General features: G+C 49.8%; 5 protein-coding genes and 1 non-coding gene across 6 annotated transcripts; 3 read left to right on the forward strand and 3 right to left on the reverse strand.

Moving 5' to 3' along the window:
• Positions 1–1,293: 1,293 nt before the first annotated feature.
• BDW43DRAFT_308332 (sugar porter family MFS transporter) lies at positions 1,294–3,166 on the reverse strand (the record flags this gene model as incomplete). The annotated part of the gene is made up of 7 exons (XM_032046477.1): positions 1,294–1,671; positions 1,728–2,018; positions 2,078–2,604; positions 2,661–2,847; positions 2,910–2,985; positions 3,043–3,094; positions 3,142–3,166. 7 exons carry the CDS (start codon positions 3,164–3,166, stop codon positions 1,294–1,296), a joined length of 1,536 nt encoding a protein of 511 aa, XP_031903491.1.
• A 1,224-nt stretch (positions 3,167–4,390) lies between these two features.
• Positions 4,391–5,463, reverse strand: BDW43DRAFT_241474 (uncharacterized protein). Its single transcript, XM_032039681.1, has 3 exons — positions 5,153–5,463; positions 4,650–4,999; positions 4,391–4,561 (listed from the first exon to the last, which is right to left on the reverse strand). The coding sequence occupies exons 1-3, from the start codon at positions 5,333–5,335 to the stop codon at positions 4,450–4,452; spliced, it is 645 nt and encodes a 214-aa protein (XP_031903492.1). The 5' UTR covers positions 5,336–5,463; the 3' UTR covers positions 4,391–4,449.
• A 1,096-nt stretch (positions 5,464–6,559) lies between these two features.
• BDW43DRAFT_308333 (putative amino acid transporter) lies at positions 6,560–8,368 on the forward strand (the record flags this gene model as incomplete). Its single annotated transcript, XM_032046478.1, has 4 exons — positions 6,560–6,976; positions 7,030–7,210; positions 7,265–7,728; positions 7,802–8,368. 4 exons carry the CDS (start codon positions 6,560–6,562, stop codon positions 8,366–8,368), a joined length of 1,629 nt encoding a protein of 542 aa, XP_031903493.1.
• A 584-nt stretch (positions 8,369–8,952) lies between these two features.
• BDW43DRAFT_267353 (B3/B4 domain-containing protein) lies at positions 8,953–10,033 on the reverse strand. Its single transcript, XM_032040994.1, has one exon. The coding sequence runs from the start codon at positions 9,739–9,741 to the stop codon at positions 9,025–9,027; it is 717 nt and encodes a 238-aa protein (XP_031903494.1). The 5' UTR covers positions 9,742–10,033; the 3' UTR covers positions 8,953–9,024.
• Positions 10,034–11,120: 1,087 nt separating this feature from the next.
• BDW43DRAFT_267355 (uncharacterized protein) lies at positions 11,121–12,603 on the forward strand. The gene is made up of 2 exons (XM_032040995.1): positions 11,121–11,786; positions 11,837–12,603. Exons 1-2 carry the CDS (start codon positions 11,759–11,761, stop codon positions 12,151–12,153), a joined length of 345 nt encoding a protein of 114 aa, XP_031903495.1. The 5' UTR covers positions 11,121–11,758; the 3' UTR covers positions 12,154–12,603.
• Positions 12,604–12,685: 82 nt separating this feature from the next.
• On the forward strand, positions 12,686–12,757 carry BDW43DRAFT_t53. Its single transcript has one exon. It is a non-coding gene; the product is annotated as a tRNA-Ala (tRNA).
• The last annotated feature ends 2,728 nt before the right edge of the window (positions 12,758–15,485 follow it).

Here is a 15,485-nt window from a genome sequence, read left to right on the forward strand (position 1 = left end):
TATCGATTAGCTTGGAAAAGACTCCTCTGCCCCTGAATTCACAAGGTACCAACTTGAGTGATGGAGGTCTTCTTGAGGCACAAGTCTCAACAAAGTCGGTGTTGAAAGAGATAGATTGTATGCCTACCTAGCTAGTGGAAGATGCCATGATACTAAAGCATTCCATCCACCATGAAAGTATTACTTTCGAAAGTATAACACCTCTTGCGGCACTGCTTGTCTCAAAAATCTGGATAACCTCTGATACAGCTCGCTTCGAGGCTGCCAATTTTCTTTTGAGCTGTGGTGTAGGTGCGAATGCAGATATCATTGACAACAATTCAGATCGAAAATACAGGCAGGCATGTCCCCACCACTGTGCCCTGATATGAGAACGCAACAATGGCCCGATAATTTCTCTGGCACAAAGCCAACCCAAACCCAACTACCAAAGGCAGCTTCAACATGACACCATTAATGTATGCTGCGACGCGGAATGGTGAATCCGTGAACAGCGCGTTCAAGGGGGCCGCTTTCGAGCCTATTCTTCCTTCGCTGGTAGGATTATCTTATTCCTCGAGAACAAGTACGAGCTTGCCGTGGCTAGTATTTTCCATCCTGGACTGTGGGTGCGATTTCCGGTAGGCGTATAAGCTATACAGAGAGGTAGGAGCGTCGGGAGTCGTGTTTTCAGAAGTGACGAAGGAGAACGAGTTCAGATATTCGGGCATTTGGTAGCGGATTCAATGGGCTTTATATCGGTGGAGGGGCCACTAGAACCATTATCTGCCCTTCTTGGGTCATCTGAAGATCTGTCCACCCCTTCCGACGGTGACGACTGGCTTCTGGCTCGGAATAAGCTACCTCCTTATGTCCATTCTAAGGCTCGACTACCTTGCTGGCCCCTATGAGCGGAACCCCGAGCGTTGTGCGATCAACTGCTAGTATGATTGGGTTTATTAGTAGAATTCTTTTACCTATCTTGATAGGTTTCATAATTCATAATCATTACGGAGGACCTTGGTGAGACTACGGCTCTGGGTGCGGCGATTATTTTGTTCACTTTCTATGTTCCTTTTTTTTTTCCTTTTCTCCTTTCCCTCTCTCTTTCTCGGCATATGAGCCCGTGAGGGAGATAATTAACAATATCTCTAGGTTGAAGAATACTGTAGGAGCATCTTCCTCTACTAGTAAAACCAGTGAAGCTAATGGTACGTGTAACTGGACGAAGAACAAGGTAATATTATAATTGAACAATTACAATAGATTGGGAGTTTCATAAAGCTGCGAACAGATTCTATAGACAAGGTCATTCTATGCCACCTCCTGGTGAGATGCATCAGCCGCCTTCTCTTCTGAGACACTCTGCTGTCGTTTCGCAACCTCTTCCCCAAACTTATCCTGGAGCTTGTTCGATTGCCATGCCTTCACGTTCGACTCGAACATCACATCGATTTCTTCAAGTGACCGACGCGCCGTCTCTGGGTACATGAAGAACACGTGGAAGGTCATCACCGTGCAGAACACGCCGAAGATGATGTACGTCTTCCACTTGATGTTGGTGAAGGCTGGGGCCACGAAGTACGCGAGCGCGAAGTTGAAGATCCAGTTGCCCGCCGCAGAGAGCCCGACACCCTTGGCACGGTACTTCAGAGGGAAAACTTCAGAAGCATAGATCCAGGCGGCGGGAGCCTTTGCTCATGTCAGTAAATATGCCTCGATATAAAAGCAAGAAGGTAAGAACATACCCAGGTGAGACCGTAGACACCGACGAAGATGTACGACAGAGAAATGACGGCCTTGCCCGGTGCCCCCTTGATTTCCCATCGCAGGTTCTCGTTGCCATCGATCGAGTTGACCGGGTTTCCATAGCTCGCCATCACTCCAGCAATGGCAAAATGAAGTACCATACAGACCACCGCACCCGAGAGAAGTAGGAATCGTCGGCCGATACGGTCGATGAATGGGAGTACAACACCAGTTGTCACGAGGAAGATCACGTACTGAATCGCGGACGAATACAAAGTAGCGTTGTTGTCCTAAATAATTCCATTAACCGGGAAACATTCTTCTGCTTCTCGAACGACATGTGACTTACCATGCCGGCCATACTAAAGATGTAAACGACGTAGTACATCGCGACGTTGCCTCCCAGGAGCTGCTGCCACACCTGTACGCTGACACCGCACATGGTGCGCATCCAAACCTTGGGTCCGAACAGGGCCAGAAACGAGACATCCTTGGCCTCATGGGCGATACGCACGGCCTCCTGCACTTCTTCCCATTCAACCTGCACAACTGGGTCATTGGGATCACCCCGGCCGTGTAGCAATGCCAGCGTATCCAGACTCTCTTCCCATCTTTCCTTACTGGCCAGCCAACGAGGCGACTCCGGGAAAAATGGAAGGGCTAAAAGTAATATCAGACCGGGCACGGCTTGGATACCCCAAGCCACCCGGAACGAGGATGGGCCATCGATGCCCTTTCCACAACCGTAGGAAATCAGGTACATGATCAAGATACCCCATTCAATAGCCCATTGCTGAATACCGACGATCCGACCACGGATGCGAGCGGGGGCCAATTCTGCAAGATACACACAAACTTGCGAGGATGTGACACCAACTATCAAGGTTGGTTAGTTTGAAAGGACGCTAAGGAATGGTCCAAGGCGTACCGACCGGAAAGACCGCTGATGACTCGTCCGACAACCAAATGCGCGATATTCTGTGCGCTACACTGAAGGACAGCCCCGACAATCCAGATCACACTCGCAATCATCAGAGACATCCGACGGCCGACTAAATCGGAGAGGAAACCAGCTCCTATAGCACCGGCAAAGGAACCGGCGGACATGGACGCGGTGATCTATGCGAAAAGTAGTCAGTATCTATGACTAAGTGATCGGTCCGACGGGATAGTGTACATACACCTCCTTGTAGGTTGGAATCCGGGTGGTTAAAGAAGTCGAGGTATTGTTTTGTGCCTATCCAGGCACTCATCGAACTGTTGCACGTAGTCAGCATCCGTTTAGGTACATATCAAAAGGCGGCGCGTCCATACCTAACATCGAAGCCGAAAAGCGCACCGCCGATGGTGCCGAATGCGGCAAGCACTGTGGAGGTCAGTTATTTTCTTGCAGTTGGCAATACCAAGACATACCGTATATGTTTGAGATCCGATACATCTTGACCAGTAACTCAACCCCAGAAATGGCCACGTTGGGTTCATCCGGGAGAGCTTGGCCCGGAGAACCCTGGTGAAGCCTTATATACTGCCGACGGCTTAGGATCCGATGCCTTCAGCGGGCGAGACATGGCCAGTGCTGGACCGGCGGGCGACCCATAATGAGAAGGGATCGGCCGTCGAGGGAATGTGGAGGTCCGGGGGAGACACAACGGAGTAAGATGGAGAAAACGGGGAACGGACAAATCAAGGGCTCTGGGACCGGCTTCCCGTGCGTCATGGTGTGGGGAGTCCTGAAGGGGCTCATCCACTCGGTTCATTTCATACGGAGATTTTCCCTCTTCGTGAGAAGCGACTTCGGATGAATAGACTATTAACCGAGCCACGACCATGCATCCTGAATCCCCAATGCATTCATTGATTTGACCGGATGGGTTCTCCATTGGGGCTTGATCTTCTTCCTGCGTCACTCCCAATCAATCCGTCTCACAGTTGGGTAGAGAACCGACGCCAGAACTTGCTTTCATGTCAGAATCTTGAATTATTACCGGACACGAACCGCATAATTAAAGCCGGTCGGCCAATGTTCAGGATGCTCAGCAGGCCCGATGGAAACTCGGCAGTTCGGGTTCAACCCGTCGGGTAGCAGAACGCGGAGGATTCTGACAGAAATGAGGCATTATGTGTCACTGTTCGATTTATTTTAGTATCTTTCACATGGATGGAATGTCGTTTCGCAATATAGAGAGAGTCATCTTATCTCGTTTTCATTCAACCGACGGTGCTAGGGCCCGTGTGGTATTTGATCCATGGGGAAAGTACGGAGTAGATGGAGGAACAACGGCACTGGACTCTGGCGAACTCCACTTCACGTGGACTGCAACAATGGGCCCATACCTTACTAATAACCAGCTGACCCGCAATCACTTCTTATATAACCTTGCCCACTTGCCAGGTACCAAAATACCTTCTCCATTCCAGTATTGAGATACCTTGTCGTGACAATAACTGGCGAATAAGATGAGGCTCGAGTTCTACATCCGATCAGATGAATTGAAAAACTTACGACAGGCACTTAACATGCGACTCGAGAGTCCTTTGTTTAATGTGTCCCTAGGATCCAGTGGATGCTCAGTCCTACCGAACTGTGCTATTGGTACTCGCTGATATTATAGGCTCTATTCAACTCGCACTTCACAGCCTGCAGCTTTGCGTGCTTAGTTCTATGTGCTGACGGCCACTCAGCGATTTTCTGCTGGCAATATAGACAAATCAGGGTTTACATTATACGATCCATGCGGCATGAACAGCTTTCCACCCGCACAACATGATTCTCGTGATACCCTCAAACCGGCCGTGAAGTAATAGCCGCAGACTGTTGAGGAACTCTTGTATTCTACACCAGCTATGCATTAGCTTCCAGCCAGAGAAACGATGTACTCTGCCTTCGCAACAACGGAAACTTGAATCCGTACAGGCCGTACCTTGTTACGATGTATCCCACCCAATCGCTTTGAAGGTAGTTTGATGTGCGCGTTGTAGAGTCGGGGTAGTGGCCGCAACCAAATGCTGTGCCCAAGGGAATTGCGCCGATCCGAGAGTCGCTGTATAAAGAGACTCTGAATAGGAAGTTCCCGTTATACTTTTCAGCTTCGAAGATCTTCAGCGTTGACGCGGTGCTGTATATATACTCTCTCGTGATGGATTTCTCGCTGGCTAGCCCATTGGTTCTCTTCCGCTTATCCTCGTTTCTGTCCTCCACGTCGATCCACCGTATGTCGTCGTTCCATGTGCTCCGTGTGGTACGCGTCATCAGAGGTCGTATGCTTCGGAGCTATTTAAGTTATCCCTTAACAGCCGGCTCTGCTTAATCGCCAAAGACATAGACAATAGTGCTCATGGATGCTGTAGCCAATTTAACGAGCCACCCACGGGCGGTTCTTAGTTCTGCGCGCGATCAGAATGGCTATAGGGTCGATAGACGTACGCAGAAGATGGATGCTGGGAGCGCAGATACCCTCTGTGAAGGAACTGATAATAATTGATTGATTGATTGATCCAACGGAGAGATGCCTGAGGGATCAAGTCTTCCTTCCCCCTTGCGTTGGGCACGTGGGCGGCATCCCCCGATCCGGTTAGATCCACTTGTTGAGTCCAGTGACTCTTCCATCTTACTTCTGTAAGTAAGTTATTGCTTCTCTTTTTCATCTGCGACTACTCCAGCAAAGTTTGACCATTCGCAATCTCAAAACCGTCCGGATAAGCTTCTTCTCCAATTGGTATGGAGGAAAGCTCGCGGCTTCGTCCCATCACTCTATCTCGCGGGCGAATCAGATGCAGTGATAACGCGTCGTTCCTCTCCGTTGACACCCGAAATCACGCTAATGGGGGATTGCACCATCTGACGATCGATTGAACATTCAATAGATGTATACTGCGATAAGCGCGGTCGATTACCAACCCTCACATGATCCAGAGGCTTGTCCCGAATGCCTTATCTGGGGTAAGCTCAATATCGTGATGTCACCATTGGCTCTCGATCCGTTCCGCTCCTGGTGTCTCGACGGATCTGGCAGTTCCCATGGTTCCCCTCTTGGTTCACACATACCTTATGTGGATTCTATTTCCGCTTGCAGATCGATTCCACGATTCCCCGCGATGTGACTAACTTTAACGCACGCGAATCGGAATGTGTGAACCATGGAGATCGTTTTGGCAGCAGACAACGTGGCTGAACTGACGCAAGGGATACAAAAGGGGTCATACGGCCCATGGCTGCACTGAACGCCATTGCGGCTTATTTCCCCCATTCTTCGCATCTAGGCCGGCATCGGACACAGTGCTGTAGAATGTAACCTTGATCTGGAGTCCTCGCCACATCGCCCGATGCTACAGCCCCGTCGGCTATTCAATAATTTTCACTATTGGCAATTTCTAGCTAATTCCATTCTATCTGGACGTGGATGGTTAGCATATTCCATTGATATCAGCTCCCATATTAGGGGCACTGATAAGACTTCACGCAGCGAGACCATTGGCGGAAGGGAGACTTATCAACCAGCCTAAGGGCCGTCAACAGAAGACCTGATCCCACAATGATACACATTCCAGGATCCCTCGAACCTAATTTGCCTCCCTTATGCAGGATCCATGCGGCCGCAGTAGTACATTGACGAGGGAAAGCTATCTCTGGGTGGCCCGTACCACACACCACAGCAAAAGATAAACCTGAAAGCCTTATCTGCGCCAGCGATGGAAAGGGTACGGTAGCATTGGCCACTTATTTATTGTGGCCGTCGCTCCTTGTCCTATAATAATAACCCCCGCGCTTCCGGTCCTTGTAAGTAATTCAATTCTTTTCACCCCGAACTTCCACTCGTCCTCTCCCTTTACCATGACTGAATCCGCCGCCCCTCCATACGGGCCGTCCGGCAACATGGAAAAGGCAATTGAGCCTGCGACCGAGTGGGCGTCTGATGTTGATCATGGCGCTGAGACCGACCTCCATCGGAGCCTATCCACCCGTCACATCACCATGATTGCCCTAGGGTCGTCAATCGGCATGGGATTATGGTTAGGAAGTGGAACATCACTGGCAAACGGCGGCCCAGCGGCCATTTTTATTGGATACCTGTTAAGTGGTACCATGATCTGGTCGGTCAGCCATTCGATCGGCGAGATGGCGGTGATGTACCCCCTGCCCTCGGCATTCATTCAGTGGACATCTATCTTCGTTGACCCGGCCGCCTCGTTTGCCCTGGGGTGGGCGTACTGGTTCTCCTACTGGATCACCATTGCCAATGAGCTGCAGGTGCGTTGCCCTCGGATGACTTTCTTTAGGGCCTAGAGCCTGACTTGCTACAGGGTGTGGTGACCGTCCTCAGCTTCTGGACCGACAAGGTCCCGACCGCTGCATGGATTACCATCTTCTGGGTAGTAATAATTTTGATAAACGTATGCGCTGTCAGATTCTTCGGTGAGGTAGAGGTTGTGTCATCTTCCATCAAATTCGGGTGGATTATCGTGGTCATCATCTCCCTGATCGGTGTGACACCCTTGGAACATCCTTGCTTTCTCTTATGGTACTAACATGCCACAGTCGTATCTGCGGGAGGGGCCCCTGCTGAGGGCCCTATTGGTTTCCGGTACTGGAACTCCTACGCCTTTACTAACGGGTTCAAAGGGTTCCTCTCTGTCATGCCTACTTGCATCTTTGCCATGTCTGGATCCGAGAACTGCGCTCTAGTGGCAGCGGAGACCTCCAATCCCCGGAAATCTGTCCCTAAAGCCGTGGGATCAATCTGGTTGCGCCTCTCCTTGTTCTATATCCTAGGCTCCTTGATGGTCACCATCACGGTCGACCCCCATGACCAGAATCTCTTCGGCGCCTCAGGTGTCAACGCCTCCCCATTTGTCATTGCTTATCGCAATGCGGGTCTGGAGCCTTTGGCCCACATCATGAATGCAGTGGTCTTTATCTCTGTCCTGTCCACGGGAAGTATCTCTGGTTACGCGGGAGCCCGCTCCCTTATGGGACTGGCTCATGCGGAAAAGGCACCCAAGGTTCGTGATGCGAACCCCAGAGTCTGATCGTACAAAGCGAACTGACACAAAGGCTTCCATTTTCACGCTGTAGATCTTCGGAAAAGCTGATAGGGCGGGGCGTCCACTTGCCGGTCTCTTCATTACTCTCCTCATCGGAGGTGGCCTAGCCTACCTCAATGTCAGCAACAGCGGTGCGGAGGTCTTCACCTGGTTCTCCAATCTGACATCCCTTTTCACTCTCTTCGGCTGGGCGATGATCTGCCTATCGCACCTGCGTATGCGGTACGCCTGGAAAGTTCAAGGCCGCGACGCATCCGACCTTCCGTGGAAAAGCTGGACGTTCCCCTACGGCGCGATCTGGGGGTTGTTCTGGTGTTTCTTGTTGATTATCGCAGAGTTCTATTTGAGTCTTTGGCCTCTCAAGGGACAGACCACTGCCAAGAACTTCTTCGCGAACTATGTTAGTGTGGTTGCCATCGTGGTCATATATATCGGGGCCAAGATTTACTACCGCGGACCTTTCTGGGTGGACGCCCGGACGATTGATCTCGACGGTCCCCGGCGGTTCTACGCCAAAACAGCCGATGAGGAGACTGCGGGAGACAAGAAGGGTGCCCTAAGGTATGTCTCCAAAGCTGCCAACTTCGTGTTCAATTAAGGCGGCTTTTTCTCTTGCGTGCTTTTTCTTGAGGTGTACATGGCTGTAGTGTAATGTAGCATTTAGTATGTATATATTCTTACCCAGTTATGTGTTAAGCTACTGTTGTATATCATTTTTGCGCAAAACACTGCGACTTTCTATTTCTAGCACTGTCTATGTTTATCCCACTATTAAGCCCGCAGAGGTGTACATACTCAATATTTGCATATCTTCCGTGAGTTGAACGGGATCGGTCCAGGGCGGTGTTAGAGGGGTCTGCAGCTATTCCTAAATACTAGCCGTACTTTCACAAGATAGACCAATATATGTAGAACCTTTCACCCGGACAATATAAAAGAAGCAAGAAGAATTTTATATTTACACTCTAACTCTAATTCGTAAATAGTCTATAATTATCACAGTGCCAGCCCAGCTAGTTTATAGGGTAGAGCAACCGCGCCTCCATCCCCCACCCGTGTATCATCGTAATAAATTCTAGAGAAGGGATAAGGCAGAGCCAACTTGAATCCCATTATGCCACTGCGCCCCGCGTCGGGCTTGAGATGCTGAGACTCGGTGAGATGGTCGGATACCCCTAGACCAAGTCGTTTACAAATCATTGAAAATTTTTAGCGTGCATTTTCACATTCCAAACAAATCAAAGGCTCGTCCAGCTAAGCCGAAGTGTCGGCGCCAATAGTTCGCCGAGACACCTGCACATCAGGAGAGAGGCGTTGCAGCGCAGAAGCAAGCTCATCAGCAGCCTGGGTAAGCGCCTCATCTGAAAGCGGTGCCAACGCATCCAGAATGAACAATACACGGGTAGTCTCATCTGTCAATGCCGTCCGGGGGCCCTGTCGCCAATTCCAGCGACGGCAGGTGATGCCCGTGTTATCACACCAGATCGGCTCTCCGGGCGCGGCGAGCTCCGTTTGGGGTTCTCCGCCGGAGAACGTTTGGAAGGGTTCCTGGCCGGTGGCGCGGACTAGGAATGGTGATCCATCGTATTTGTCTAAATCTTCGCCGCCGAGGGGGATCTGGTGCTTGACTGAAATTCCGTTGTAGGTATCTGTCAGGCGGTTGACGCGGGGGAGACCTCTCTCTGCGCGGCGGCTTAGGGCTTCCAGGCTGTTGCGGGTTTTCTGGGGCTTGGCTCCGAAGCCCTTATAAGCTTCGCGCCAGGCGGCGATGTGGGGGAATTCAGTCACCGGGTGTTTGGAGAGCAGGTCTTTGACGTTTGCTTCGGCTTCTTGGAGGAGGGCTTCGCTGGCACTGTCGCTAGGGCCTGTTGGAATACCCTCCACTACCATCAAAAGTGCACGGTAATCTGGACGCAGCTTGAAGATTTCGGGGTCTACCCTTGCCGCTTGGAGTATATGTTGAGCATTCATGGTTGATGATGGCGTGAATATCTGGAGAATGTAGAAAGTACTACGAAGCGCAGCTAAACGCCAGAACAAAGTGAGGAAAGCAAGAAGGAGGTAGACGTGATGAAGGAAGATTGAAGCGGGGCATAGGATTGAAGATATGGCAGTTGTACTTATACTCGAGATAGGGTTGATGTGGGTCCCGGCCTCAGGCTTACCACTCTTCCCAATACGGAAGTTGTGTAGAGAGAAAGTGGCGACGGGAAAAATTCACGATCGAGCATCTGGTCTGGGCTCCGAAGAACTTTAACCAATTCAGGGAGTTGCGGGGAGGGGAGAACCCGTTCCACTATTTCCCAGCATCATTTGGCTTCTCTGTGGTACCACTCCCATCAACTTCCCAGATAAATCCATCCATTCTATCCAACTGGTCAGTGACGGGTCTTATCACAGGAGTAGGCGGGCCAAGTAGTTTTGAAGCGTTTATCCCCCGATGATACCCTAGGAATAATGGGGCAGATAATATAGTTAATGGACGAGAATCCACATATATAATGACAGGGGCAAGTGACAGCATGACAATTGCCACGCGTATAAACGGCGGACGGAGGGCAATCTAGGAATGCCTAGTAAGTAATAAACACCGAGGAGGGCATAGCCCAAAGGCTCTGGCGCAGATAGGCAACTCGGGCGAGGTAAAGGACTAGAATTAGCACACAAATGATAGAGGGGCCGATAGAGCCCCTAGGGACTATCTAGAGGCAGTGGCCTAGGTCACCGCCTAGGCACATGTGTCTGTCATAGACAATGGCTCGATATGGACGTTAAACTTGATTAATAATAATAATAATGATAAACGGCGGGCAGCTCACTTGACATACAGCTACTATATATCCAGCATCTCTCCATACCTTGAATCACCCCTTTGTTCCGAATATTGTCTATCAAGGGGCTACGTCCTACGTCCAACCGATAAAATGGCCTCTGCAAAGTCAGGTATCCCGTTGAATCCTACATGGGATGACCATGTTGCGCCTTTATTCAGCCGGCCATTCTGGACAGCTATGGACTATAACCCGGAGGAGGTTGGGGCACACTGGGTTTCACAGATGCGTGATTACAGCCCTCCGTGTCCCCGGCATGTGCATCTTGATCTTTCTTCCCTGGAGTTGGTCCAGGCCAACGTCGTCATCATCTATCAACATCTGCGCTCACGGTCCATGCCAATCATGAAGAACCCAATCCCTTTTGGCAGAACGAAGCGTTGGAGACACCTCGTTTATAGGCAAATCAAGGCTTTCGACGATCGTCCACGGATCCACGGACTCAATTCAACCTTCTGAATGAGGTGATCCCCGAATCGATCGACCAAGGAATGGATCTTAGAATTAGGAAAGATGTGTGCAGCTTGACACCATCGGAAGTCTATAAGTACCGAGATTGTATGATACCCTTCACGTGGGGCAGTTGAACAGCAAATGGCAGGAGCTCGGGTTGTTGCGTACGTCTTTACGGAAGATCTTATCATCCTGAGAAAAGCTGACATGAATTGAAGATGCGGAGTGGTGCCTCCATTACCAAGTGGCCTTCGATTTCTGGCACCGCGGCTATCTCAAATATGTAGAGGAACTCATACACTTTCTCGTACCCTATTGGACCAGTTTCGCGGCTGAATCGAGCGACCCGTCCTCCCCCTACGCCGGCATCCCATCCATATTCTTAGATGAAACGTATATTCACTCCAGTGGGGAGACACGGAAGAATCCGTTGAAATATGCACTCACCTTGAACGGGGAGAACAAGTCAGGTGCCTCTCAATACGTAGAAGCGTTATTCAGAGCTGGTGGGCGGCCGTAACAATCCAGTGTGGGAGAAAAAGGTATCCTTATTTGCCCTATTTCACCGACAAATCGCCACAGCATTCAGTCAAGAGGAGTTTTTCTCTTCGAGAAGGTCACGGTTATCCACGGGGCAATATACCCGAATTTTCAGAGAACTAGCCCGATAGCCTGTATCCCCAAGGCTGCCCAGCAATATATTGATGGTCTCTTTGAACAGGTCAATGATAACTATCACAGTTAGATAGGTCCAGGCATGGTACGTGGCATTAACCCCCCACCCAAAAACCCAGCTACGATGCTGAACACTGACCATTCACACCAGGCGGATATCTCCTATACCGCCTTCGATCCGATCTTCCTCAGCTATCATGCGAATATGGACCGGATTTCAGAAATGTCCATTCGGACAGGTCGTGCGCGCCAGTTCTCGTCGAACTTCCCCCTTCGTCAGTTCGTGGACAGCGCGGCGGCTGTTTTCTACGATGACCCCCGCGAATACCGGTATACGACGTTGGGGGACATGGCAAAGCCCATTCAGGCCATGCAATACGTATATGCCCGGCAGCGCCCGACTTCTTGCCCATCACTCAGATAGAGAAGAAGAGCGCGGCTGTACCGTCCGGTGGAACCGCAGTGTTTGTGCCCTCCCCGGATCAGATAGCTCGGCTTAACTCTACGATGACGCAAGATGATGTGGGATCAGCAAGAGGATACAACATATATCATTTTTTGGGGGGTATCATGCCTCCAGAAAACCCATTATATCGACGTTTTCTTCCTCAGAGCCGCATCGTTGGGCCCCGATGTCGCGAGGAATCCGGCTTACATTGGATGAGTTACGAGGCTCGGGATGGGAAAGGGAAGAGGCAAGAAGACTGGAATTTGTAATCCTCAACAGTGCCAAAAGAAACCCGTCACGAGGATCCTGGTCGCTACGCATGCTGCGAAAAGGTTGCGAAGCGAAGGGAGGATCCAACAGGTTGTTACGGAAGTCAGAACGGGGAAGCTTCCTGACGAAAGTCTGTGGAGTAAGATACCTGGTTTCAAAGGCCAACTTACAGAAAATGTAGTCCAGTATGTTTGACCTTCTTGGTATTGTCATAACTGAGACAATCTTTGAAGCATTTGGGGATGTGGTTTAGTGGTATAATGTTCGCTTAGCATGTGAAAGGTCCGGGGTTCAATTCCCCGCATCTCCATTCTTTTTTTCCTTTTTCTCTACAAGCTGTGTCAAATTGACAGGCTTCTTCTGAATATCCTTAAAACTTGAAAGAAAAGCTAATTTTACACATTTTGATCCAGTCAATTCGATTATCCTTTTCAAGATCAAAGACTTGTCTCCACAATCCTAATTTTGTAACTCAGACGCAGAGATATATATTTTTAGCGTCGGGTGCTATTTGTTATATATTAGTATTGACTCATGTCAATTACTCCCAGTGATACGAAATCATCTAGGACCATTTGTAGAATAAGTTGTATACCCAGAAGACTTTATATATCCTAGGCCTCCTTACCATTATTACTTTATATACCGCATGGGAACCATTGGATCCTTTCGACGATGCTTCAGGTGGTTCCCTTGTCTCCATAGACCGCCTACCCAAAGCCTTAGCTCTGCCGAAACAAACGAAGAATGATTGATGCAGTAGGCGGTGTATGGAAAATACAGCAACAGAGCGCGTCACTCAACAGACAAGTTGAAATGTACTGTACAGTCGAACCCACTGACAAAACGAGCAAACCCAAGGAGAATTGTTCCAAGCCCATTTGATCCCTATCGGTTTTACCGCCATCTATAATTGTACCATTCTTTCGCTACCTAGTTCGCCCTTTGAGCGTTGACGGGTCGGGCCGTGCGTGGAGATTTGTTTCGCTTGTAATCAATGCGAAAGCAGGAGCTCATCGGTAGTCTGCGACCATACTTTGTACGCCTGCTTGCAGCCCCGGATCGAATATGGACGGGGTAACACAACCCCTCCCCGACGCGATGACGATGGAATTTTGGAATGTCTTCTCTCATTCTACGATAGTAATCGTGTTCAAGCTTAGATCCACAAGTGTCCATCTCGGACAGTGTTTTCTTCACCACCCAAAGAGTGCTCTCTCAGCTTAGGCCGGGCCAAGTCGTTGGATATTAAGATATAGGGTACCATTGCAAGTAAAACCCGTGGTGGGAAGCCTGCTAGGTGTGGTATTTGTTCGGACAGTTATCAGTAAGTCTTCCATTCGACGCTCAATTTGCGTTTCGTTTCTCTTCTTCGGGTGCGCGGATCAGATCCAGAGTACACTCGGATCCGCTCGAGGACTGTCTCAGCTGACCCATTATCATGGTAGACTCGCCGGTTTCCGCCAGTAGGACCTTAGCTCTGTAGCTGTTTAACATACAAAATAGCATTGAACATCAGATGCATAGTCGACCTCGGTCGCTTCAGGTCAATTCTGAGAACTGCTAACTCCTCGAGAAACAGGCAACCGGGATTTCTTTGCTGAATCCTATGGAAAGCCTTTCGCGGCTTTCTCGCCTGGGCAATCTACTGCATCACTGATTCGTTGGAACACTTTCTACACACTCTTAGCATTTCCTGGCCTGTACCGGATGCACCTGTGGAATAAAGTTTAGCGCCCTTATCCTGCTGGAGGATGTCACCCGATTAGCTTAGAGCAATACACGTCGAGGGAACGTCATTGAACATGCTTTGAAAGGATTCCTCTGTATTTGGATCCTGTCGCCGGACGTACTGTACAGAGCTCAGTTGAGGCATGGATCCCGAGATCTGCGATCGGGAGAATGCTGGCAGCGATACCGCCGCCCTCTGGGTTGGACATAGCCTGCTATCCACTGTCGAATCCATCCGTTAGGTGGTGAGTTGGGTGGCCTTTGATTTGATAGATTTGGAGTTGAGGCTGTGCGTGTTGCCTCGTGATCGACACGCAATGATTGGTGCAATTGGTTAGAAATGTGCGGCCAATCATGGCACCCGAACCGTGGATCATTATTTTAGAAAGAACGTGCTGACAACAAACCTTATGAGATGCGAACGGTGCAGCGGACACATCTATGAGTGATTACTTGATGGGGATTATTTAGGGAAAGCGCGGCTTGATTTAGTTCTCGATATTGGTCGCTCGTAATGGAGGTCAGCATGGAAGTTCCAGAGGCTCAAGGCCAGATGGATCCGTTATGGAGCACATCCTATTAGTATCGCGAGAACTATTGACACCAGCATGCTCTCGCACTTTGGTCTAATGACGAAGAAATGGAACGGCGGCAAGAGATGCTCATGCCACTACTCATTGGGAGGCGGTTATCTATCAACTCCTTGGAAAGTACTGCGACTGTCACAAAGCTGCCCAAATGGCCCCTAGGGTTAAAGGATGATGAGCTGTTAAGTTGCTCCGACTTGAGATCGGGAAGAGGAAAAGAATAGAACAGTCTCCGGCGGACACTTCCCGGAGCAAAAGCACTATGCATGGTGATATTATCTAAGGTGTAGTAGCCTGAAGTGATGACTGTATGGTATTTCCCTTTTCCTTGGCTAGAATCGATTGATGTCGTAAAGGGTCTACCGGCCGAGTATGTATCCTGGTGTAAGAGAAGGAAGAATCACCCAACAGACGGCCCGAAATTTCCCCAGCGGCCCGAGGGGCGATATATCGCCTTAGAAGTTCGATACCCCTCTTTCAGTCGTAAAGCACAACGAAAGAGGGGGAATGAGGCGACGTGTATTGTCCGTCCGTGGTGATGCGGCGACCAATATGCCCAAAGACTATGGCATCGTTGTCATTAGGACCGATAGAAGTTCCGGATGTCGGGAGAGTCATCCTTAGCCGATTCAAAATTTCTTCGAGAGGGGAAAAATCAGGGAAAAGAAAATAAAAGAAATCGGCGGAGCCATGAATGCTGGTCAGCAATGCAGGTGAATG

The sequence above is a fragment of the Aspergillus alliaceus genome, assembly GCF_009176365.1.
Source record: "Aspergillus alliaceus strain CBS 536.65 unplaced genomic scaffold BDW43scaffold_8, whole genome shotgun sequence".
Taxonomy (NCBI): domain Eukaryota; kingdom Fungi; phylum Ascomycota; class Eurotiomycetes; order Eurotiales; family Aspergillaceae; genus Aspergillus; species Aspergillus alliaceus.